Source organism: Astatotilapia calliptera, chromosome 17, assembly GCF_964374335.1.
Source record: "Astatotilapia calliptera chromosome 17, fAstCal68.1, whole genome shotgun sequence".
Classification (NCBI taxonomy): domain Eukaryota; kingdom Metazoa; phylum Chordata; class Actinopteri; order Cichliformes; family Cichlidae; genus Astatotilapia; species Astatotilapia calliptera.
Window position 1 is genome coordinate 28,421,371 of NC_137438.1, and position 23,935 is coordinate 28,445,305.

At 40.0% G+C, this 23,935-nt stretch overlaps 1 protein-coding gene across 2 annotated transcripts; it reads right to left on the reverse strand.

Moving 5' to 3' along the window:
* Positions 1 to 73: 73 nt before the first annotated feature.
* Positions 74 to 23,669, reverse strand: hgfa (hepatocyte growth factor a). Of its 2 annotated transcripts, none has more exons than XM_026147716.2 (18): positions 23,278 to 23,669; positions 19,415 to 19,574; positions 19,143 to 19,255; positions 18,443 to 18,557; positions 13,305 to 13,447; positions 13,019 to 13,139; positions 12,749 to 12,867; positions 9,502 to 9,673; positions 9,249 to 9,382; positions 8,229 to 8,322; positions 6,986 to 7,125; positions 5,158 to 5,190; positions 4,810 to 4,918; positions 4,634 to 4,708; positions 3,839 to 3,976; positions 3,578 to 3,684; positions 3,330 to 3,463; positions 74 to 2,979 (listed from the first exon to the last, which is right to left on the reverse strand). In XM_026147716.2, the coding sequence occupies exons 1-18, from the start codon at positions 23,339 to 23,341 to the stop codon at positions 2,812 to 2,814; spliced, it is 2,139 nt and encodes a 712-aa protein (XP_026003501.2). In that variant the 5' UTR covers positions 23,342 to 23,669; the 3' UTR covers positions 74 to 2,811. The 2 variants fall into 2 exon arrangements, with proteins under 2 accessions (XP_026003501.2, XP_026003500.2); XM_026147715.2 differs by having other exon boundaries at positions 9,249 to 9,400.
* Between the last annotated feature and the right edge of the window lie 266 nt (positions 23,670 to 23,935).

The window sequence follows — 23,935 nt, forward strand, 5'->3', positions numbered from 1 at the left end:
TGTTTCTGGCATGTTCCTCGCAACATATTCCGCAAAGGAATATGTCAAGCGCTAAGACGGATACAGCTTAGTGTAATGTTAAGGTGTTTATTAAAATAGGAAAATTACAAAGGGTTACAAATTTTGGGAAAGATCACCAATATGAAACAAATCACTAACACAAAATAGCAGCTGTTATATTTTACAGTATACAAACATTTGAACAGAATGATCAAGGAATAAAAATACTCAAGTATGATATTTACAAAAATTACAATTTGTATGAGGCTTTTTATATTAGGGAAAATTAAATAACAGCAACGGCACCTTAAGAGCATTCGTTGTGGTTCATGATCTGCCACATGAGTATTGGTTTTAGCTGTTTAATCAGCCTTTCAGGAAGTTACCTTTCCATAAATTAGCCACTTTACAGACCTTCACTTTGATTGGAAACCTGTGTGAGACTATTAAAGGCTTGCATTCATACAATGATACTGAATACCGTTTGTTTCTTTACAAGAATTCCTGTGAATCCTGGCCAAATGACTTACTCACTGGTTAGAACATAAAACCCATTGACTTACAGCCAAATATATCATTTTTTGTGACTCTACTGTAACATTTCCAACATGATATTTACAGCAGTTATCTTAGAACTGAGAGTTAGAATTTTAGGTTTTAAATGCTGTTGCGACATGCACAAACATCCCCACAGCTACTTTGCTGCTGATAGCTGAGAAACACAAGGCCACTTGGGGCATCATTAGGTTAGGTTCTGGTTATTCTAAAGTTGTGGGAATGAGAGTCTTGTAAGCAAACCACATATTTATTTTTTCTAATCTGTGTAATGCTAAGTTGAAAGTGTCAAAAGTCAATTATGCTCTGATTTTTCATGTAGGGATTTTCCCCTCCCCTGATGATTTTGTTCATCTTGTTTATCCCTTTGCGTGGAACACCATTAATAACTAATATCAATGTTAAAGAAAAAAATGTGACTAACATATTCACCTAACAGACAAAAGATCACTGGTTTGAGCTTGAGAGGACACACAAATCCCTCAGAGGGTGCAGGAAAATGTGTCAAATCAGATATGCATATCCATCCGCTGTAGTGACCCCTTATAAGGGATCAGCCCAAAGAAGCTTTATTAATATGAGCGAAAACTGGATTAATCGGCAACTCTTGTCTCTTGTCAGGTCCTTTTATGAGCTAAAATAAAGTATAGAAGAGTGGTTGCAGTAGTTGTGCTACAGCAAGAACATCCCAGGTTCAAATCAACCAGCCAGCCTGTACCTGAGTAGGTTTTCGCCGTGTGCTCCAGCTTCCTCTTCCTCCATATTAGGTTAACTGGAGATGCTAAATTGGCTGTAGGAGTGAATGTGAACTTAAATTGTAGTCTGTCTCCTTCACCCCATTTCAACTATCACTGCCTTAAGAAAATATCCCCCCTCCTCCTAGATTCAAAATTTACCTGTGGGCAAAATAATACCATGAAACAAAGATCCTTGATTTTAAAGTTTGGCCATATGAGGCATATTGTACCTAATATTCTGCTCTGGTCTGTGTTATTTAAATGTCAGGTTTACGCCACAGTTATTTAAAAGTCTGTAATTCTTCGAAACAAGAAATTATCATCAAAATATCATGTGGAATTACAAATTCGTTTTGGAACAGTTTTTTTCATTTAGAAAAATAAATATACATTACTTAGAAGCAACCAGTCTCTTTAAATATTAAACATACTTAAGCACAAATAAGCCAATCTGACATTACCGAGTGACCCAAAAATATTCCAGATCTATAAGACCTATAAATTTATACAGCACAGCAGAAACAAAACAAATCTGCAGGTATCCACATACAGAGTCGCTTTCCATGAAACAAAAAAACCCCAAAACCTATAAAATATCCTACTGACCACACACAGCCCGCCAGGGGCCACAGTTCCCTCCAAACTGGAGACCAAATAGCCATGTTATATTTGGCATGGCTCTTCTTTCTCTCATGCTACAAATATTAGCATAAGATTTGGAGCAGTTTGCTCCGTCTTACTTAGACCCTCTCATGGGGAAAACTAATAGTTACAGCTAACTGGGGAAAAGGTAGTTCAGCTACTGCACACAATTAGCACTGCCAGGCTGAAAGGCTATTTTCACAAAGGGAACATAATAGGCAGATTGTAATGACATTTTCACGCATATATTTTCTTTTCTGGGACATGGACACCTTTAGTTGCTGTGATAATCACCTTAATACCAGATAAGTACCTTTTTATGTCATGAAGGCCACATTTATGTCAATCCACATCGCTTGTGTTTAAGGTAAAAAGACCAGCTCGACACTTAAAAAAATTCTTCTTCTTCATCTAAAAAAAAGAAAAGGTCCCAGTCAATGAAGGCTACCTAAAGTGATAACCACCAAAGAGTTGGGTTCAAGTATATTCCAGGAGATAATACTGAATCACAAGTGTCCTCCTCACTGTCATTGTTTGCATGGCTTCAGAAATTCTGAACATGTCAAAAAAAACAATTTGCACTCCGTTTATGTGCACAAGACTTTGATTTCGAAAATGCCGAGATCTCCTCATTTGCAAAATCGAAGAATGGGTGAGAACCAATTAGATGCATCCAGTCTCCAATTTCTAGTTTATGTCATCTACAGATGGCGACAGATTCCACCATAAAATCCAAACTTGTCACTATCATACAGTCGTTTTCTGTATGCCACCCAATAATCCATGTTGGAGATTTGTGGCCCAAGTTCCTCTGTCAGCTCTTGCAAGCTATGGTAGTCCCCTGTGGGTTGCTTTTCACACCACTCCATTAGTTTCTTTACACATTCGGGTAAAGTCTGAAGACTTTGTATATCCACTCTGAGTAGAAAGCAACATTAACAAAAAGTGCTGGCTGTGATGAGGCACATTTTGTCCTTTGGATGCTCACACCAATTATGACTTTGCGCTCATGTTCCTGGCAAACCAGTGGGCCACCGTAGTCCCTCTGCAAGAACAAAATAAAGACAGACTGTGGATTAGCAATAATTACACCAAAGCAAGTCTATAGTAATAATAATAATAATGATAATAATATAATGCTTAAAATATCAGTTCACCCACAAAACAAACATATTTTTCCATTTAAGCCTTACTGGCTTCAAAAGGCTTAGGTGTTATTTGGCTCTTTAAAACACCTGCTGCTCAACAAAGGGAACTATTTCTTCAGTAGAAAGTAGTTCCAATAAATGGTGTTTGTTACACAATTGTGGTGAAATGATCCTTTAAGCACCGAGCATTCAGTTCACATCCATGTTGTTTTGCTTCAGGATGCATTTGGCGATTTGAGATCCTTACATCACACACGCCTTCTCCCCTTTTCCCGCCAGCACATATTCTGCTTTCCCCGGCGTCTTCTTTGATGTGCGAGCACATGTCGTTGTCCACCATCGGCATGATTACAGAGTTAAGGGCTTCATCGTGTCCAGTATCTGCACAGAGAAGGATACAAAAAACACAATAAGCAATTTGTAAAAGGAACAGTGGGTTTTTTTGTCATTAAAAAATAACATGGAAAACAGCATGTGGTTGAAAGAAGGCAGTACTTTTGGTTTCCCCCCATCCATACATGGTGCAGTTGGTGCCTTCAGGGATGCGACAGTCTTTCACGGGAAGATGAATGGTGGATGCACCTTCAGACACAGGGGCAGGACTAGAACCAACAGAAATCATCACAAATAAAAGCCAAAGCATGTTGCACGACCTTTCTTTTTAAATTTAAAGCACTCACAGTATTTTCTATCACTGTCTTTTTCTTTAACTAGAAGCATAAATCAGCTGACACTAGCCACTAACTGAGCACTTACTCTGCTAGCTTCAACATTACTAGGTTGGAGCCGTCTGGGCCACAGATCAGGCGAGAGACTCGTAGTCGCGGTCGGTTTTTAGACTCATCGAGGTGATGCAGACCGACCTGCACACTGTAATCCCGGAGATCTGGAACGCTGATGATTACAAGAGTCAGTGTAAGACAAAGTCATACAGTTTTTTTGAGTCGTACAGTGAATTACAGCCAAACGATGATTCAACTGACCGGATTCAATAGGAAATCCTGCCCAGATCTAGAGCAGCCTCTCTTTTAAACAAATCTCACAAAACTGTCTTTACAAATACTACTTTTTTTTTTAGTTAACACATTCCACTAGCTCTTGATATTTTTCAAAAATACACTTACTTTCTTAAAATAACATTTCCTGAATGGCAAATGTGTATTTTTTTCATAGAGAAAAAAGCCAAAAAAAAGGCAAGGCCTCAAGCACCTCGAGGCTCCCCGCTAAATCAAAATATCTGCTAAAAGCTGCTGATCTACACCATATGTATTACTTGCAGCATTGCAGATTACTACAGAAAAAAGGGATCTTTTTTTTTTAAATCAAAGCCAGTACTACACATGACAGAGACATTGCAAAAGGACAATATGATTAGTTCTGACATAAGCAACTGCAGGTTAAACAGCAGTCCAAAACATGCGGTCCCTATCTCAGGTCAAGTCTGTCTGGCAGTACGCTGTGCAGCCTTTAAGCAATTATAGATAGAAGCAGCAATGGAAGCATTTTTAAAGAAAGAAAGTAAAGTAAAGTCTGAAAAGGGAGAGAAATTACCAGGAGGTGAAGCACTGCTGGTCTGTCAAAACCCAGTTCTCTCTGATTAGTGAGCCACCACACAAATGGACCTTCCTAGGAAAAGGTAAGAAGGAAAAATGGATCAATCACAGTACACAGCATAAACATGGATGAAGGTCTAGGCTTCTAAAGAACAAAGACTGGAAAACACTTACTGTCTTTGGATGCTTACAACCCAGCTGCCATCTGTACCTCGCACTTGATGTCCTCCAACTATTCTGGTGTTTATGTGCACAAAGCATGATATCTTGGGCCTCGTTTGAACTAAGCAAGGAGATATAATTGATACTGTGTGTTAGACAGATGTAGTTTTTTTAACATTTCCATTGGAAAATATTTATCAAAACTTCAAAAGGAAACTATTTGTTCAGTTAGGCAAATATCAACAGACTGACTTGATCTACAGAGAGAGAGAGAGTTACAGAGGAAAGGAAGGAGATCAGAGATAAGCACATGAGAAGGAGGACCATTTTTGGTAAAAAGAAAGAAAAAGACATACTCACTATTTGTCTGAGGAGCCTTTGTAGCTGAATCACCTGATGTAAGTAAAGCAAAGTACAATATGAACATACACCCCACAGCAGCAGGGAACATACAAAACATGAAACCTGAGTAAATATGACAGCCTTTTATACTTTATAAAGGCTTATCTCTGGATCTAAATAATTGCTGGAGGCTATATTAGTCAGCAACCGCAACAAATAGATTTGCTCGAGACCTTAAAACTTCACGGAAGACGTGTTTTACATTATGGAAAATATTCAATGCAGCTTCACTGAAACCAGCCGAAGAACATGCAGGGTCCAGTGGCCCAAGTGTGTGTTTTCTCAAATGAAATGGCAACAGACTTTCGCATCTGTTTGCTGTTTGAGCATCGTGTATTCTCTGCCAATTGGACTAAACCACAGCGAACAGATTACGTAAGCCGCCCAGAAAGCTGTGCAAGAAAACAATTATGATATTTTGGTTGAAGTCACTAAACGCTACGAAGCTAAATCACTTGTGTTATTTCAATGTACTACACCCACATATCAGCACTTCTTCTGTTCTAAATGTCATTACATGTTCTTTCAGATGTCCCATTTAAACAGTCCCAAAGGCTCTGAAAACTTCTTCTTTGTTTGATAAAAAGGAAGCACATTTAGTACCCCTCAGTTTCATAACAAGCTTCTCTGCCTTTAAAGACAGCCATGTTATTGATTTGCGAGCAATGCTTCTCTCCTGGGTGTTACAGGCTACCTAACACAGCCTTGCTGGTTAGCTTAGCACAAAATTAAATAGGGACATATATTCCTAAGCAGCCTTTAAAGCTTTTAAAAGAAGGTAATGCCCAAGTGCCAAAAACTGCAGTTGCTCTAATGGCCACTTAAGACAGGTTCAGAAAGCCAATCAATCCGCAAAGGCCAAAGAGGGTACAAAACATGGATGTAGCTTCTGGGTATGAAAAATGAACCCAGTACAGAAAGTCATTAGCTAAAACTTTTTAGCCAATAAGCTTGTGGTTTAAGTCAGACCCACCCTTTATAATCACATCTTTTTTCATAACCAAGATGGTGATCACTCATCTTGAGGTTTCAAAAGTGATCCATCTATTACATTGTGCATGCATACACTCCCATGTTAAATGCCCAACTTTGAAGCTAAAATAAACACATTTACAGCAAAGAATGAAAATGATTTGATGGCTAATAGCTAACATTTACACTGACTGTATGGCGGTGTTTCTTTTTATATATTACCCAAGTTATAAACATCAAATTTATGACTTAAATGTAAGCATTAGGAAGGAGTTGGCTGCCAGAAATGATGCTGTTTTGCTATGTTTGGGTTTGGCTGCAGTTAAAGTCACTCGGGTACATAGTTTTTACTTTAAGCTTGTTGTCATTAGCCAAATAATAGCATCTCATTTAATATAGTGAATTACAGAACCAATTACAAACCAAGCTAGTGTTAGCTGGCAGCTCTGCAGGTCTGCCTTCTCATCCAAATATCATCACATCCAACATCAAAAAGCCCAATATGGCAAAATTAAATATTTGTGGCTTCAAAGCTGTGGCCTCCAAACCACCGGATGATATAATAAACATCCATCTGTTCTGGAAAGTCAACAGTTATATCACACTTGTTTAGTATGTGTGAGTATTTAGTATTAGTATGGATGAGTTGTGGTCCTGTTGGTCTTTGGCTCTCAAAGCTTATATATTGGCACTGACTACACATTTACATACACACATACACAGATATCTTTCATTCTCATTCTACTTGGGTAAACACAGATATTATCTACTTACCGAAACTTACATAGGGTAAATGTTTATTTAAGGAACTCACAGTGTTTTAGTTTACAGTAATCCCAGGCCAGGCGGTTATTTGGACTGGTGTAACACCAAGCGCCGTGTCTGTCGCGATCTGGGTTCCTGCAGTAGTTCTTCTCCAGCCCTACATGGGACACCGTAGAGTGAGAATCCCCACTGTAAAACACACAAATACAGATTATCATATCCCATGTGTTATTTTGCAGAAAGACAAAAACTAATACTGGGTCATATCTCATAAAGGTGGGCACATGTGTACACGGAGTTGCACAAATGCTGTCAGGCACATATATTACATACACACGAAAGTAACCATGGAATGCCTAGAAAATTCTGACTCTGGCTCTCCTATAATGCAATGAATCCTCAACATTTGCTGCTTAGCCTGTAGAAGGAAACGCAGAGTTTTGCGAAGAGTGCTCATGGGAGTTCAAAAGTATGCAGTCTAAGCGTTCAGCAGGGTTCAGACCAGCAGGAACCACATCCTCTATGGAATGATGCAGTTTTGCTTCTGATTTGTAGGAATTTATATCTAATTGTGTGTCATCTAAGCCATCCACAATACCCGTAAAAAAACAGTTACTTGGTAAGAGTTCAGACACGCGCACACAAAAAGGATTCTAATCAACTGATAATTTGTAAGGGGGTGAAGACAATTCTACTTCCCAGGAGAATGTTAAACAATGTTGTAGCTCTGAGCATGTTTCCTAGTATGACCCTGAGCCTTGAACAGAGTAGACTCGCTGGCTGCATTCTACGGGAGGGAGCTGATTGGCTTTGATCTACTTTCCTAAGAAAGCACTTCCTGGGGTCAAGGGTCGGCTCTGGAACATGTCCATCTGTCTGTGCCATTTTGGCTTTTAAAATTCCTGTAAATTAAGTAATTCCAACAGGCTGACTTCAGCGTGAAGTAACGGCCTTGGAGCGGGCAGTCTTTCCCCCAGTATGGGTCACTTTGAGAGCACCCTCGGGTTTCCTCTCGTCAGCTAGATGAATAATAATTGGACCTGGTATTGACCCCTGTGGAACCCCTGATTTCCTCTTGCTGTTTGTTTTCAGTGCTTAGCCTCATTCATTTGAAAGGGATTTTCACAAGGCAATGGGAGCTAAGTTATCAACAAACACTCATCAAGTGAGCTGAAAAGAATGTCAATCTCTCTAGGAAACAGTTGCAGGGTTGCTCGGTACGGCTGGAGTTGCACTGGGAGCCAACAACAGAAATGCAACAAAAGTCTTTGCAGAACAAATTATTTCATTACCTGTTTATGTGATGTGACCAGTCTGCACAGGGAATCCCCGATCGAGTTATGGATAAAGTGCCCCGATAAGTCTCTCCATTCTCTTCATAACACTCTGAGATAGAACAGGATAAAATTATTCAGATGACTTTGTTAAAGCGCTGAAGCTTAGTGAGTCCAACAGCTGGTTAAACACCTCTTCATGTTGGTGGAATACTCACAAACACAAATTCATGTACTTGCAGAGACAGAGAAAGAATTTGGGTCTATGCTTGTCTTTGTGGTTTGGACCATTTAATATTATGGGTCTCTGTGTAAACGGTGTCTCCCAAATCTCATTATTTCTGGTCTTAAATAGAATCAGAGAAGGGTCTTTAGTTGCAAACTGACTGGCTGCTTTGAGACGTGTGTGTTCTACAAAATGCAAAGCAGAGAAACATGGGAAATGACAACGAGCAGCTATTGCCAAAGTCTGGTGTTGTTATTCTTGCATGAAATGGAATTCGTTGGGCAGCCCTTTGCCAAGTGGCTCAGTCTTATGAGAGCAGTATTCTTCTACTTTACAAAAGCATGACATCTCTTTTAAAACATCTGTAGTTTGGAATTCAACATGGAAATTTCCTAGTAATTGATTGAATGTACTTTGTTATTTACTTTTAAAATATTCTAGTAATTTTAGAAGAAAAGATCGACACTTTTGCAAATATATATTCTCAAAATTAAAGACTGAAGAAAGCAATCTGGCCCTGTCTAAAAGCAACAACACTGAACACTTTAGAATGTATTTCTTTAAACTGATATAACAAAAAAAGATTTAACAAAGCCGATTTTGGCTTTATGTCAAATGAACCGGGCTTTGAGCCATAACCTTTACTCAAAAGTGATGACAAGACTCTAAGTTGTTTTTACAATACATTTTTTAAAACACTAAATAAACACGATTGGCTGTGCTTGCTGTTACTCCCTTTTTTATACAAAGCAAACAACTGCATTCCCCAAAACACTGAGCAATTCTCAGAAATTAATTTTCATAGAATTTACCTGCTTTTTGTGTAGCCTCTGCACCACATCTGGGGATGTGGGTGCAATTGGCTATCCTCTGATTAGGGTTTGTAGTGAAGCACCATGGGTAATCTGCACCATCAGGATTGCGACAGTAATTCTCTCTGAGGTTTCTATAACACACACACAAACTACAATTTAAATGATGATGCCAATGATCAAGTACTCTTCTTGACATTCCTGAGAGAAGTGAATCCATGTTGTCAGCAGCTATGAAGCAGCTGTTACTCACTTGCATTTGTAGTTCTGCGGAAGAAATGAGTGGCTATGTGGGAACTGGGAATCCCAGCGCTGGCATGTCACACCTTCCGGGGTGACATTCATTGTGCCTTGGTAGTCTGTGCCCTTTCCCTGGACACAGGAAGTTGTTACTTCAACATCGGAGTCCTCGGTAGGGTCTGAACCTGAAACAGATAAATGTCATTGTAAGGTGGAAGCATGCAAAAAAAGAGAAAGTCACTGAAAAAGCAAACTGTAGTCAGGAATGAGGGAGGAAGAGAAGGAGGAGAATATTAATCCCTACAAGAATGTGTCATGTTTAACCTAGAGGCAGATGATCAAAAACAGTAGCCCTTCCCCCTGCTTGTATAGTAATAGAAACTTACTGTGTGTTCATACCAGTGGTGCCTGACATTCTTTCACGTATGGACATCCACAACAATGAGAAGTTGGTTAACTTGCTGACAGAACAAGTCGCAGAGCTCGAAGCCTGATCTTATTTATACCTTTGCTTCAAAATTAAACACTGACATTATGATTCCTGTGAATTTCTCTATTGCAGGCCAACTAAAGAAAATGGCAACAAACCCAGTCTGATTTGGTCGATATTATCCACTGGCAGACTATTCCAAACATCTTTAGATGGAATTCTGGTGTTCCGCATAGCAGTGCAGGGGTAGCACTACACAGTGAGCAATTTCCAGATTTCTGTCTTTGTTTCTTTAGCCTTTGACAAATGGGATGGGGGAAGATGGAGGAGGCGAGGGAATGTTTCGAGGTTGAAACGAGAAGGCGTGTGCAAAAGGATTCTTTGGCTTGATGTAATGCATGCCAGTATCTGTGTGCACAGTGTAGCACAGGTCAGTGGTTTTTATCTTTCTAAGGGCAGGCATTGAGGGATACACACATCTGGACAAATGCAGATGCTCGCTGTAAATCATAACCTGTACAGTAAAGTCAATGCGTGTATGTGTCTGACAGAGACAAAGAGAGATGCTCTGTGAGGTTGTGGGTGTGCATATGGGAATATTTCAATGCAAATTCTCCAATTTCGCAACATCTTTTCTAATTTCCATTGATTTCATTTTCCCTCTGTCTTTTCAATTATATATAAAGGCAACATGTTATATATACTTGTCCCCGTATGGGACAAAACTAAAAAAAAAAAGTTTAACTAACATCCAGAATACAACAGTGTATAACAGAGACATACTTTAATTACTGAATTATATATACATATATTTATAGGGAGAGAGAGTGGGTGGAACAACGTGCAATAAAGGGTCCAGCGTGGACTATAACCCAGGCCCCTGGAGAAGACTTTGGGCAAATGGTTCATCTGCACAACCCAGTTAGCTATACCTGTCTGTTATAAAATGCACATTCATACCTAGTATCACTCAGATTTCCACCTTCTCCATCTTCCAGGACAGTCATTTTTGATCAGTGAATGACCCCAGAAGGGTTTCCTTAGTGCAAAACCTGGAATCAGTAGGAACTGTCAAAGCAAATATCTCTACTAGCACCTCTTAAGCTCACTGTTTAACATTTTAGATCCAACTTCTGGAGGCAACGCAAAGATGCCAAAAACTGCAATTCCTGGGTCCAAAAATGAATCAGTCAAAGGCACACATGTTAACATGCTTAACGTCATGTTTACTGCCTGGTGTAAAAAAACAAAAACAAACTTTATATATATAATTTTCCCCTTTGTGACAAATATATGGGCCTTTTTTTAAAAATATAACTCCATTCATCCATCCATTCTCTTTGGCTCGCCGAGGGGATGGGGGGGAGCCTGTCCCACTTGTCTTAGGGCGAGAGGCAGTGTACACCCTGGACAGGTCGCCAGTGCTGCAGGGCTAACATAGACAGACAACAATTTGCACTCACATTCACACCTATGGGCTATTTAGAGTTACTAATTAACCTAACCCCACTAACTGCATGTCGTTGGACTGAGGCAGGAAGCCAGAGTACCCGGAGAGAAGACCATGCAAACATGAGAAAAACATGCAAACTCCACACAGAAAGACCCCGGCCTGATGGTGGAAGGACCTTCTTGCTGTGAGGCAACGATTCCACTTTGCTGCTCATCTGTTTAAATTGTATAAAGGCTCAAGGTTATGCATTACAAGGGGCTTGGCTGATGTAAGCCACAAACAGGTGCCAAGTACACTTCTATCTGTCTGCTAGAGTTTGGGAGGACCTTTTTTTTTTAACATAATCTTTATGCAGATATCTGACAACAAATATGTTTCGGAGTGTGCTTACTTGTACTAAAAGACTATACAAGAAGTCTGTTCTAAGTATATTGTATTTACCACCAAGAACAAAGATACTACTGTCTGTTAGATGCACTCATACGAATGTGCTTTGCTAGCGTAAAACTACGATCTCTTGTCTAATCTTGGATTGTGGGAAATCACGGCAGATGGCAACAGCCATAATGTGAAAGTTAAGGCATCAAAATAAGAGCCCACCAAAAAAGTGTTACTTTTATGGCCACGCAATATAATTCACATCCATCATTCTCCTGTTCAACAAATCATCCCTTTACCCAACATGCCCTGTAAGGAAGCATATGCAACTGTTTTGCTCTTTGTGCATTATTTCAGGTCTTTTCTCTAATTTCTCTATAAAATTGCATCATTTTGCAATCAATGTTTACACCACTGAAACAACTTTTAGACTTTCCGATTGCAATGTGCGGTATTTTGGCATAACAGCCTCTATTGTAGTCCTCCACTTTATAGCCCTAAATGGCTTCAGTAAAACACTTCAAGCTTTGTGAAGTTATAACTGCCCTCTTGCAAACAGCCTATTTAATGTCCCTTGCTGAGGTAGAATGACTTGGAGCAAACGCCCACATGAAAACACCATCCGGATAAACAAAAGTCTCCTGAGACTTTGCTGGGGAGAAGGGGACCATTTTTTTTTTTTAGCTCAGTTGACCACAACTGCTCCAAAGACACCAAAACTTGTATGTATCGATTCCCTGTTGAACATTTAAACAACTTGCTTGTGGTAAAAACCAAATCCAAAAACCAAAGCTTGCTCAATCATATGTTCACTTCTGAATCCTGTATTACATTCTTACATGTGTGACACATAAATGCTGCAAGGGTAATGCATTTTGAACCAATATAAAGTCATAAATCCGAGTAAAACAATAATTTGTTGCTCTCAGTTTGTTTGAAGACTTTGTCCTCAAAGCCCTAGCCTCAGATTTGGAGTATATACAGTGCACAGTCTCTTACCACACACAGTGATGTTACAGTACTCCCATGGAGTTTTGGGATCCATGGTGTAACACCAAGGACGGAGGCGGTTATTCGGGTTCCTACAGTAGTTGTCCTTTAAATCTTTGTCCCGATACCTGAAAAGAGGGACAGAGAATGTTAAAAAAAGAAGGTGGATTTAAGTAAGCCATAACAAATCATGAGATTTACCTCTCTTTTTTAAGCCTGTGTCATGGATGTGTGCTGTTGTTATCTGTGAGAAAGATTACTATGTGATCTGCAGCTTACTTCTTGGGCTGGAAGGGGTGTTTGTGAGGCCTTGCCGAGTCCCATCTCTGGCACTCTTTGCCACTCTCTGTATGGTCCATTTTGCCCCGGTAATCCTCCCCGTTACATGTCATGCAGACATCTGTCAACAAAGAAGCAACAGTTATCAAAATGTTCTTTTGCCTATGAAGGAAATCGAAAAAGAATCGTGTCTTTTAGAAAAAAATGAACCACGCAACGGATAAATCTCCTTTGGTTTTATTTGTTTAAATCTTATTTTCTAGTGCTAATACTTCATGGGTCTCACCTTCTGAACACTGTGGTATGCCACACTCCTCAGCTCGTACATTGGGATCTGTGGTGTAGCACCACGGACCACCGGGATCGTTGTTAGGATTCCGACAGAAGTTGTGCCTCAGGTCTTGCGTTGGGTACCTATCTGGATAAAACCTACAGGGGTGTAGACACACATAACTGAAAGTGTTACCTGATACTGTAAGCTGTATAAATACATTTCTGGGAGTACTTGCACACTTGACTGCTCTGGTTTTGTTTACAGTACCACACCTGCACGCTAGTGCTCTCAGTAACAACCCAAATAAATTCAAAAGGCATTTACATTACGGCGTATGCCTCCGCTCTGTGAAATACGATAGCAAGACCGGGTTACATTTTACATCCTCTCGCAGCAATCTTATGCAAATAAGGCATCAATATGCCTGCTTTAGCCAGATTTGCACCTCCTGCACAATCACCTTAGTGACTCCAACCACATCTCCCCTCCTTCAAGTATGAAGCAGCGAAACTGTCACAGCACAGCAATCTCCAATAGCACAGAACACCGTTATGCACCACTTGGAGCATCCCATGCAGGTCTTTTGCTGGCTGCCCTGTGAACATGTTTAAACCTAATCCCCAATGGCTCCATGTAGTGAACAAGACTTTAAGAAACAGAACCCGGACCGTCCAAGCAAGTCTGTACAGTCTGGGGATTCCCATACTAAATCGACAGTGTGGGAAATTTGTCTTCTTTCGTGGCAAGGCGACCAAAAGCCGGTATGTCAGCAACTCCCTGATACATGCCGACCACTATCCCCCCTCCCACCCAGGGAGACATTGAAGCAAGGCAGAAGAAAAGGTGAAAAGAAACAAGTGAAGAGACTGATTCCAGTACACACAAAAATCTTAATGGAGTGAGCAAAAGGGAATAAGTTCATTGTTTAACTAATGACGTAAGAAACAACTTGCAGGAACAATTAAAAAAAGTAAAAGAGGTAGAGGCCACCCTCCCTTTAGCAGCTTGTCTAAAAACTACCTCAGGCAATGACTCTTAAGGGAGTCTGCTCTGCTTTCCCCTTTGTGCCCAGAGGCTTATGCAAGATTTCTCTAATAATGTACAACATCAGTCAGCCCAGAGGTGGGAGAAATCACAGGCATCTGACTTGGTCAAGAGAAGCTGAGTGCAAAGGAGAACGAAAGGGAGGACCATTAAAATGCATAGTTTTACCTACATGTGTCAAAATATAACAGGCCATACACCAAGTTCTCACTTATGCATGTAGCCCAAACTAAAACAAAAACACTTGTTCCCCTCCAAAGCAGCAGTTTCCACGGGCCAAAACTCACATCTGCTGAGTGTAAATCAAAAGCTCAATAGACCGTATCTCGATCATAATACAATATCCTTAATTTATAAATGGAATTACAAGGTTACTCACTTTGCAAAAAGAAAGAAAAGTCTGCATCTGCTGAAGCTCTGTAAAAAGGACCCAGCATGGGAGCAAGTTAGTCATAATGATGTTGTGCTAACAGATGTTGACCAGCTATTCATCTCCTTGCCAAAATCTGTTCCCAGCGGAGCACAGGCAGACACTATGTGCACATGCTTCATTCTCGGGGACGACTAAACATATTGGCTGGATTTGGGATAACACTCAAGATGAAATCTAGACCTGAAGTAACTGCTGCAAAATGTCTATCAATACCCACACCTGGTGGAACAATGCTGTGATTTAGTACTAGAGCATCCGAAGAATAAAGCAGTCGGAGATTAAAGCAAGCAGACCAAGACACAATTTATCTTTGTGCATAAATAATTACTTCTGGAAGCAAGGTGCAATGGGAAACTCTGTGCCGAAAGGAAATGATATAAAATTAAAGAAATTTGCTACTTCAGAGAGGGTATGAGAACTCAGTCTCATCTTTTAAATATGGCTACAGCTTAGTCTGGCTTGGCCTGACGCTATCCAAATGTGACAACATCTGTGAACCAGCACATCTACGCCTACAGCATTGCTCATTAATTAATAATTAAATCAACCATGCACAGCTGTATTTTTCTGTTTCCAATTTGTATGGTAAGCAAACTCACTGTAGTCACAAGAATCTATGCAGTCTTGTGAAAAACTAACTACACTCCACCATTAAGTAGCTTGCAGAACCACCTTTAGCAACAACAACTCTGTATAACTTTATCAGTCTCTCATATTGTTGTGGAGGAATTTTGGCTCACCCTTCTTTACAGTGTTGCTTCACTTCATTGAGTTTTGCAGTTTATGTACAGCTCTCTTAAGGACTCGCCACAGCATTTCACTCAGGTTGAGATCTGGACTTTGACTGGGCCATGGTAACACCTTGATTTTTTTTTCTTTTTCAGCTTTTCTGTTGTAGATTTGCTGCTATGCTTCAGATTGTTGTTGTTGTTTCAGACAAGCATTGGCTGTCATACAGATGGTCTCATATTTGACTCTTGAATTAATTGATATACTGAGAAGTTCATAGTTGAGTCGCAGCCTGCAAGGTGCCTAGGTGCTGTGGCTTCAAGAGCCCCCATCATCACCACCATTTTGCTTGACAATCAGTATGAGGTTTTGTTGCTAGTTTCTTGCTAGCTTGCATTTTGGACAAAGTCTCCTCTTTGGTCTCAGATGCCTTTTAAGAAGTCTTGTTGTTTGTTCAGATACCCCTTTGCAAAACCACTGCGGTTTCCATATGATTAGCTAACAATTTTAGCTGCTAGCCATACTTGTTCAGTCTTTCTGTAATAGCACTATCATGAAATGTATAATTTAACATTCTAACTGACGCCTATTAATTTTTACTTTGTGGATAGGTCTACTGTTAGCCAACTACTAATGCATACTTTTATCCATTTCAACCAAAGACTATTTTGTACTCTCACTGGTTTAATCGGTTTCCATATTATTAGCTAATAATTTTAGCTGCTAGCCATACTTGTTCAGTCTTTCTTTAATAATAGCACTATCATGAAATGTATCATTTAGCATTCTAACTGAGGCCTATTAATTTTTACTTCATGGATAGGTCTACTGTTAGCCAACTACTAATGCATACTTTTATCTATTTCAGCCAAAGACTATTTTTTACTCTCACTGGTTTTATCAGTTTCCATATGATTAGCTAACAATTTTAGCTGCCAAATGATTAGCTAACAATTTTAGCTACCGCACTGATAACCTCCTAAGACCTGAACTCTTCCATGGCATGCATTTTTAATTTCTCTTTGATATTTGGACATATTGGGACCCGATGAATGTAAAAACAAAGAATTACCAAAATTTTTTTTTTACCCGATTTTTGTTTCTGAGAAAAATGAGATCCACATATGAGGATATTTGTTTAAAATTTCAGTAGAACAGTGGCAGTATAATGTCCTCGTAAGTGGATATGAGGCCCTTGTAGAGCAAAATTTAGTATTTTGGTCTAGACAACCCAAAATGTGATGTCCACATTTATGGATGCCAGGTCCTAGGAGGTTAAATAAATGTTTTCGAAAACAGAAAAATAGTTCCCTGTTTTTTAGAATAATTAATCTCTGTGCAGCGTGTTGCTAATCTCTTTTTCCCTATGTTTTGAAAGGTTAAACTTTCAAAGGTTAAACTACTAAGATGCTAAATATTTTCCATTCAAGAAAATCATAAATCAAAGCTGTAACTATGCGTGTGCCTGTAGCTGAGAGCATTCACTGACATCCCATTGGAAAAATTAGTAGAAAAACAAAAGAAAGTCCCTAGGGGTACAGATAAATGATTACAATATTATCTATTATTATTAATACGAAGAAAAATATTCCATTCTCCACGCTTGGCTGGACATCAGTGCACATTTCTTTCGGAGCCTTGGTTCAAACACTAAATATAGATAACAGGTGGAAGTCCCTTTCCGGGAAGGGAACCTCCTGAGAAATCACCCCTGCCCCACACTGATCAGTCAAGCGTGAAAATAATAGTTACCTGAAACTCAAATGGTGCGTGGTTCATTATGGTGGTAATTCTCACACAGCGGGATAGTCCCATGTTAGGTAACCCACTAAATCTTCCTTAAGTAAGCTCCCTGTGACCCTCCGAAAGTCAAAACGGTAGAAGTCCCCTTCTAACTGAGAAGGAGACTGGGACCATGTGTCAAATAAACAATGACAAAGGATTCAGAATGTGAATAACTGCTTCTTGAAATGAAAATAGGACTTAAGGGGAATGTGGAAGAAGGGGGGTAAAAATGGATCAACATTTCATTCTCTTGATTGTATTACTGACCTTGTATTTTCTCTCAGTAATATTGTGGCTTTGTGAGCTCAGCTGGACATCAGACAGAACATGACTTCAGTCTATAAGTCTTTGCACCTTCTTTCTTTCATTTTTACCTCCATTCTACTTTTTTTCACACTGCACTTCTTCAAACGGTTATTATTACCCCCACCCCGCCGCCTTAGCTGCAGTTAAAATATCTTATAACTAACGAGCACCACTAATGAGGCCCTGGCACAGAACCATCTTTGCAAATTCACTGATTTTGCCTTGCTGTGCCTGGGAGAAAACATCTTCGGGGATACACCTGATGGTCTGGAGTGCTCCAAAAAAAATAAACAGCCCCACCGGGGAGGAGGTGGCTACATGTGTTGAAAGAAATCTGACTTAACTCTGGATAAACGTTCAACTGTCTCTGAGCCTCCGCCTTCCCTTAACCCCAGAGGTGCAAGGGGATGAACTGAACATCAATAAATCAGCTTCCGAGGCCTGTTCAGTGTCAGACACAGAGAAGGAGCATCCAGGAAGGTGGTGGAAGCATGGAGATTAGAGACGCAAGCTTTGAAGCCTGTTGTTTCAAATCTACAAGAATCTGGTAAGGGGAAGTGAATGATTAACATGTTCTCTTCCTTAAAAAAAACCCTCTGGTGTACAGCTGAGTAAGGCATCACAAGTAACTCTTCTTCCTCGAACACGATCTGAATGGAAAAATGCACTTGCTATTGACTTCCCTGTGTAAAAGACGGGACTCGGAGCATCCCAATTATAGCGTAAATCACATCAGCCGAAATGGTAGGTTCCAGATGGGGCTGCGCTGCTCCCTTTCAGTTGCATTTCCTTCTCTGTATCTGTGATTGCTCACCAATAAAGGCATAAATTTAAAAAAAGAGAGATGACTTACGTGTGCTCATTGATGTTATTATCTGACCAAGCTTGGCAAGTGATATTTGACTTTGTCCATGACCTCCTTCCTCTGTAGTTGTCCATGGTGCCAGTGATACACTCCCTTATGTAATCTAAATAACAGCAAAGGCATAAAAAAGTATATGTGTTAATTCAGATATAATTCCTGCAATTAAAAGTTAATTTGCCTTTACAGCCTTGACCTCCTGGAATTTATTTTCCCATATATGGTACATTTTGTATTTTTGTTTTTTCACAGCCAGCATTTAGTAGATCCCAGCTTGTGTGTTATTCCCTAAACAGACGACTCCCTAAAGTTCATTAAATGTCACCGGAGGGAGCTTTTGTAAATTCTGTAGCGCAGTCTAAAGTGCTAGATTCCATAGCTGACTCTTGAGAGAGCTTTGCGCTCTGACTGTAAGCAATGATTTTTTGTTGTTTATATTCCACTTAGGTCTTTGACGTGCTTTTGCATGCGACTTTCCCCGCTGGGGTGATTAAACAGTGGGGGGGAGAGGTGGCTCGGTTCCTTTTATTGCATCAACAGAGAAACCAAAGACTTAAAAAACTGAGGAGCAATCAGCAATTACACATTTTGCCCGTGTAAATACCTCCCCGCACCTGAATGTTCTCATGAGAAAAAAACAAAAAAACAAAAGCGAATTACATCGAATTATTTTTGGGGCTTTGCCATTTACCTTTTTTTTCGTATAAAGTAAAGTTGATGCTGGCCTGCTTCTGCACATTGTTGGTGAAACGGTCAAAAGGAAGCAAGTGGCATTTCTTGCTGTGCCGCTGAAAGTTAAAGGCTCTGAAAAACACCCAGGAAGTAGTTGAGAGATAAACAACTGATAAAACAAGAAAAATGTGTAAATACCAGAAGGACAACAAGAGGATTGAGGAAACCTGGTTATAAAAAAAAAACCATGTGCGGGAAATCAGATAAACACAGGAACAAAATATAATTCACCTGCAGTTGAAGTTTTTCTTCACTTTGCATTTCCGGGCACAGCGTTCCTCTGAGTTGCTGGTTCGTATCAATGGGAGCTGAGGACAGTCTGTGCAAACCAGCATGTGGCTTTCAGTCTTTTCATACCTCTGTAATAACTGACGAGACTTTCTGCAGCAACCTGCAAAACACAAGGACACAACATGAGATCTGCACATGTTAAAACATCCATTAGATCAGATAATAAGCCTGTTTACGCCAAGGATCACCTCATATGGGAGTTGCTCTCTGGTTTTTAACATCTTTTTAAGCATCCTCGATTAAAAGCCAAGGCTTTTAATTTACAATGACAACATTTCATAGTTTAGCATCTGGCTGAAACCTTATCCTTAACCCTAGATGAAATCACTGCTCATCTTTTGGATTTTAAGAGGTTAAATATCATTAATATCGCCATAAAAGTTGCATATCTAACTTGTAAACCAATTTTGTTTTATTGTTGGACTTTGATAATATATAGCTGGCAACTACTTTTGCCCCAGAGATTTTTTTCAGGGTCTTCTAATATGACTGCACGTAAGCCTTAAACATTGGCGTCCTTGTGAACACTGTATAAGTGCTGGCTGGCAAGGACTGATTTAATCAGTGGTCAGTCTGGGAACCCATTAGCCCATCATCAGGAGTCATCAGTCCGATGACCCCTGGGGATAATACTATTTTAGGGCTGGCAAATGTAATCCCTCTTTTGTTGTCTACATTGAATATTTACCTGCCTGTAACCAAGGTCCACTTAAAGGTGATGCTCAGTACTGCTTGGACTACAAGCAGAAAACACAAAGCTTCTAGCACCACATATTTTGTTCTGCACCTGAAGACTGGTCACAGATATCTTCGTATGAGAATGCACAATGTTCAGCTCTGTGAAAGCTGCTTATAAGACATTGAGGTGGCATTGTTCTTTGAAGCCATTAGCATTTAAAGCCTCACTCCACTCAGGGGTATTAATAGCATTTGGGCCGTTCTGGTAATCGGATGGATCACAAATTGTGTATGCCAATTTGTAACCACTGTTTTTGATGTGGGCCAGGGATCTTGGTTTCTATACTGCATCTTCATTAACAAAGTATAAAACCTTAGTCATGCACTGCTCTAATATTAGTGCTGTTATTAAGGAGCTACTGCCAAGAACTAAAGTTTTCTCATGGTGTCACCATTGAGGTTATCAGGCAGCGTGACGGCTGGTTTCAGCGAGTTGGCATCAAACAGGGAGAAAAGATGAAATTATTTCCCCATCATCCAGTAAACTGGGTGGCCAGCTGATGATGAAAACATCCTTCAAATATAGTTTGCTTCAAGCCTTGTGTTTGCTGGCACGTCAGCATCCACACACTGAAGTGTTTTGTGCAAGTCCGGAGCTGTTCCAAGCTCAGCTGTTCTGCAATTCTTTAGATACAATGTGCAGCCTCAGCTGAAGTAACAGGTAAGTCAGGTTATGTTTCAGGATAAAAAATCAGTACGAAAAGTGGCCGGAAGCAAAGCCCTGCATCAGTCTGAGGTGCTTTAAATGAGCAGATTGGGCAGCCAAAAAAACAAAACCAACGGGGGGTGGGGCAGATCTTGTTTCATAGGAAAACTTTAACATCACTCATAATTTCTACAATATAGTAAAATTTTATGTATCAAATTTTATGCATAGTCTCTCAGCTATTGGCAATTGGCTGGATGCTCATGTGGAAAAATGGAAACGCTTCAAATACACAATTCATTCTTGCTTTATTTATAGGCATTTGTTGAGAGCTTTTTCCTAGAAAGAAGTACATCAAAAGGAAATTCTACTATCGGAACAATGTGGCATGATGCATATGAGCTCCAACTGGGTTCAAAAGCAGGACAAAACCATATTTTAAAGCCTAAATCCCCCTAGTGATGCAAATCATTCATTTTTACGGACTGGAAAAAGTTAAGATCCCGTCTTTCAGCGGTATGAAACCTTTCTGTAAAAGACGCTTCTGAACATCTTTAGATGGGTTGTGTGTCTGCTCACAATAGTTTCGAGTTTACAATTAAGAGCAAGTGCAACATAAATCACACCGGAAGATCTTATGCTACTGAATTACAGCTACACGCTCCTGTGCCAAGATCCGACACATGGCGCTGTGTGTGTACTTAGGATATTGTAAACTGTGGAGCGTTTAGAGGCTCCTCGTGGTTGAAAATGGTTTTCGGGGAGGACGTGTTATTAATGTTTTTGGGCTCCACTGGACCACATCTGGCACGCATCACAGTGTTGTTTCAGCCCTGATGTCTGGCCAAGCTGCTCAATTAGATTTCACTTAGTCTCTTCCTCTCCTTGCACTCAGCTTTCTGCTATCTCCAAATCCTAAACATTTGCTGAGGTTGAAGATTATAATAAAAGGTGCTCAGTGAGTGAAAGACATCAGATTTAATAAGAAGAGGCAGCTGCAGGTTAGAGGAACAGCTCGGAGTATCTAGCTGAGCTTGAAAAATGCAGATAGCTAAGGTGAAATGCCGACACTCTGACCTCAGAAACTTCCACTTAGGTGCCCTTGAGCAAAGAATTTAACTCTCAGCTGGATAAGCGTTTTAGTCACGCTTTCCTATGTAACAATACCTCACTTTGTAATAATAATAATCATTATAAAGAATATAAATGTTAGGACAGTGCAGACGAAAATCTGTATTACATGAACAACAGGAAAGTAACAGGTTAAAGGTGCGCCTCTGTCTGGGAATTACGCAGACATTACATCTGCTTCAGAGAGCGCAAAATGTGGTAGTGGGCTCAGCAGCCAGATGTTAAACCCTCCACACACACACACACACCTCCCCTCCCTCACACATATACGCACACACACCTTTTCCATCTCTCTCTCTAGAAACGCACGAAAGGGCCAGCCAAAGTCCGGGCCGCGCATTACTTTCCCCTCACCTCCGGGCCGGTCAGATGTCAGGGTCGGCACCCCTGGAGGTGGTAACTACGGATTCAGTGGTCAGATGTCAGCGGGGCGGATGTGACTCTGGACAGCCCCCAGATAATCAGCGCTTGGTGAACATAGGAGCAGCCCGCACGGTGCTCGTTTACAAGACCGGTTGCCGTGTGTGAACCCCAGGCTGTCTGGCATCCTCTCTATAGCTGGCATAAGCCCAACAGACACAGGAGTGTCTATTACTAAAAGGACCACGACCAATGAAAGATTTTCATGACAAAGAAGCAGAGTCATTCCAAAAAAGTGCGCTGGAACGGGTTTGAAGCTGGAATTTAGAACCGTGCACGTCCTCAATGTGGAGGCAGAAACTTGTAGATCCCGTCTTAATTACAGAAACTTTAATCACACCAATGTGAACTCTTGAACTATTTGCTGTTAGAGCAGCAGGTAAAGTGAAAAGAGTGATGATTTCATTCAAAGTCTTAAAGAGCGCAAAGGTTATAAAAAGTTGATTCCTTCTAAAAACCAACAACAACAACAAATAAACAAACCAAAAAACAACAACGTAAGTCATTATTATTTTCTCAGGAACTTTTCTGAAGGAGGTCTGTGATCAAGGTCATTCAATAGCACGAAGTGTCATGGTGTGCAATTAAAAACTGATTATTTGTACAAAACGAAGTGCAGCTACAAACTTCAAGCAAAAATCACGACTGTCAGAATCCCCCTTTTAAAAAAAATAACATAGAATTTCTCCACCTTTCCCATTTCCAACTTTTAATTTTTCCCCTGCAAGTTTCTTCACTCTCACTAATTAATTCTCAATTTCTCTATTCATTTCTCACTTGAAAGCATGAAAAGCAGAGACGGAAAACAATCAGATTTCAGCCAGTTCGTGCAGATATTTATCATCCACTGGAACCGTTCAAGTCCTACCTGTATCCACAATAGTGAGCAGAACACAGAGCAAAGCCTGATAAATCCAAACGTATGTCCTCATGGTTAAAGATTTGGGTGCAAGTTAGAATCCGGATTAAGAGAGCGACGCACTCGGAGCTTGTTTGAAGTTCTGAGTGGCTGATGGTGAGCAGAAGACTTAGCTTCCTCACACAGATGTCACCTTCCCAAAAACCCACACGTCCTCGGGTCAACCCCCTTTTTCTCAAGTTTGTACTATCAGCGTCTCTCTGCTGTCAAGCGCAGCAGGGCAAATAGCACGACTTCCGGTTAATCATTTCAAATTAAAACCAGATGCCGTTCTTTTTTTAATTTCCAATTTTAAACGGAAGCAATGGATTACATTCATTCTACTGTCAACCAATAAATAAGGAAAAGAAAAACGAATTAATGTTACATATAATCCGTTTTTGGCAACTCATTTGGTGGTTGCTGTGTAGAATTTAACCTTTAACTTTAAAAAGAAGTTTATAAATTGTAAAGAAATAACTTAATATTGCTTTATAGATCTGCTGTTAATCTGCCATCGACATGCAGGATGCAGTCTATTTATATTTATTTATAAGTTCATATAAACTACTTATTACTCGACTACATTAAACTCATTTATTAACAATTTTTTAGTAGCTACATTTAA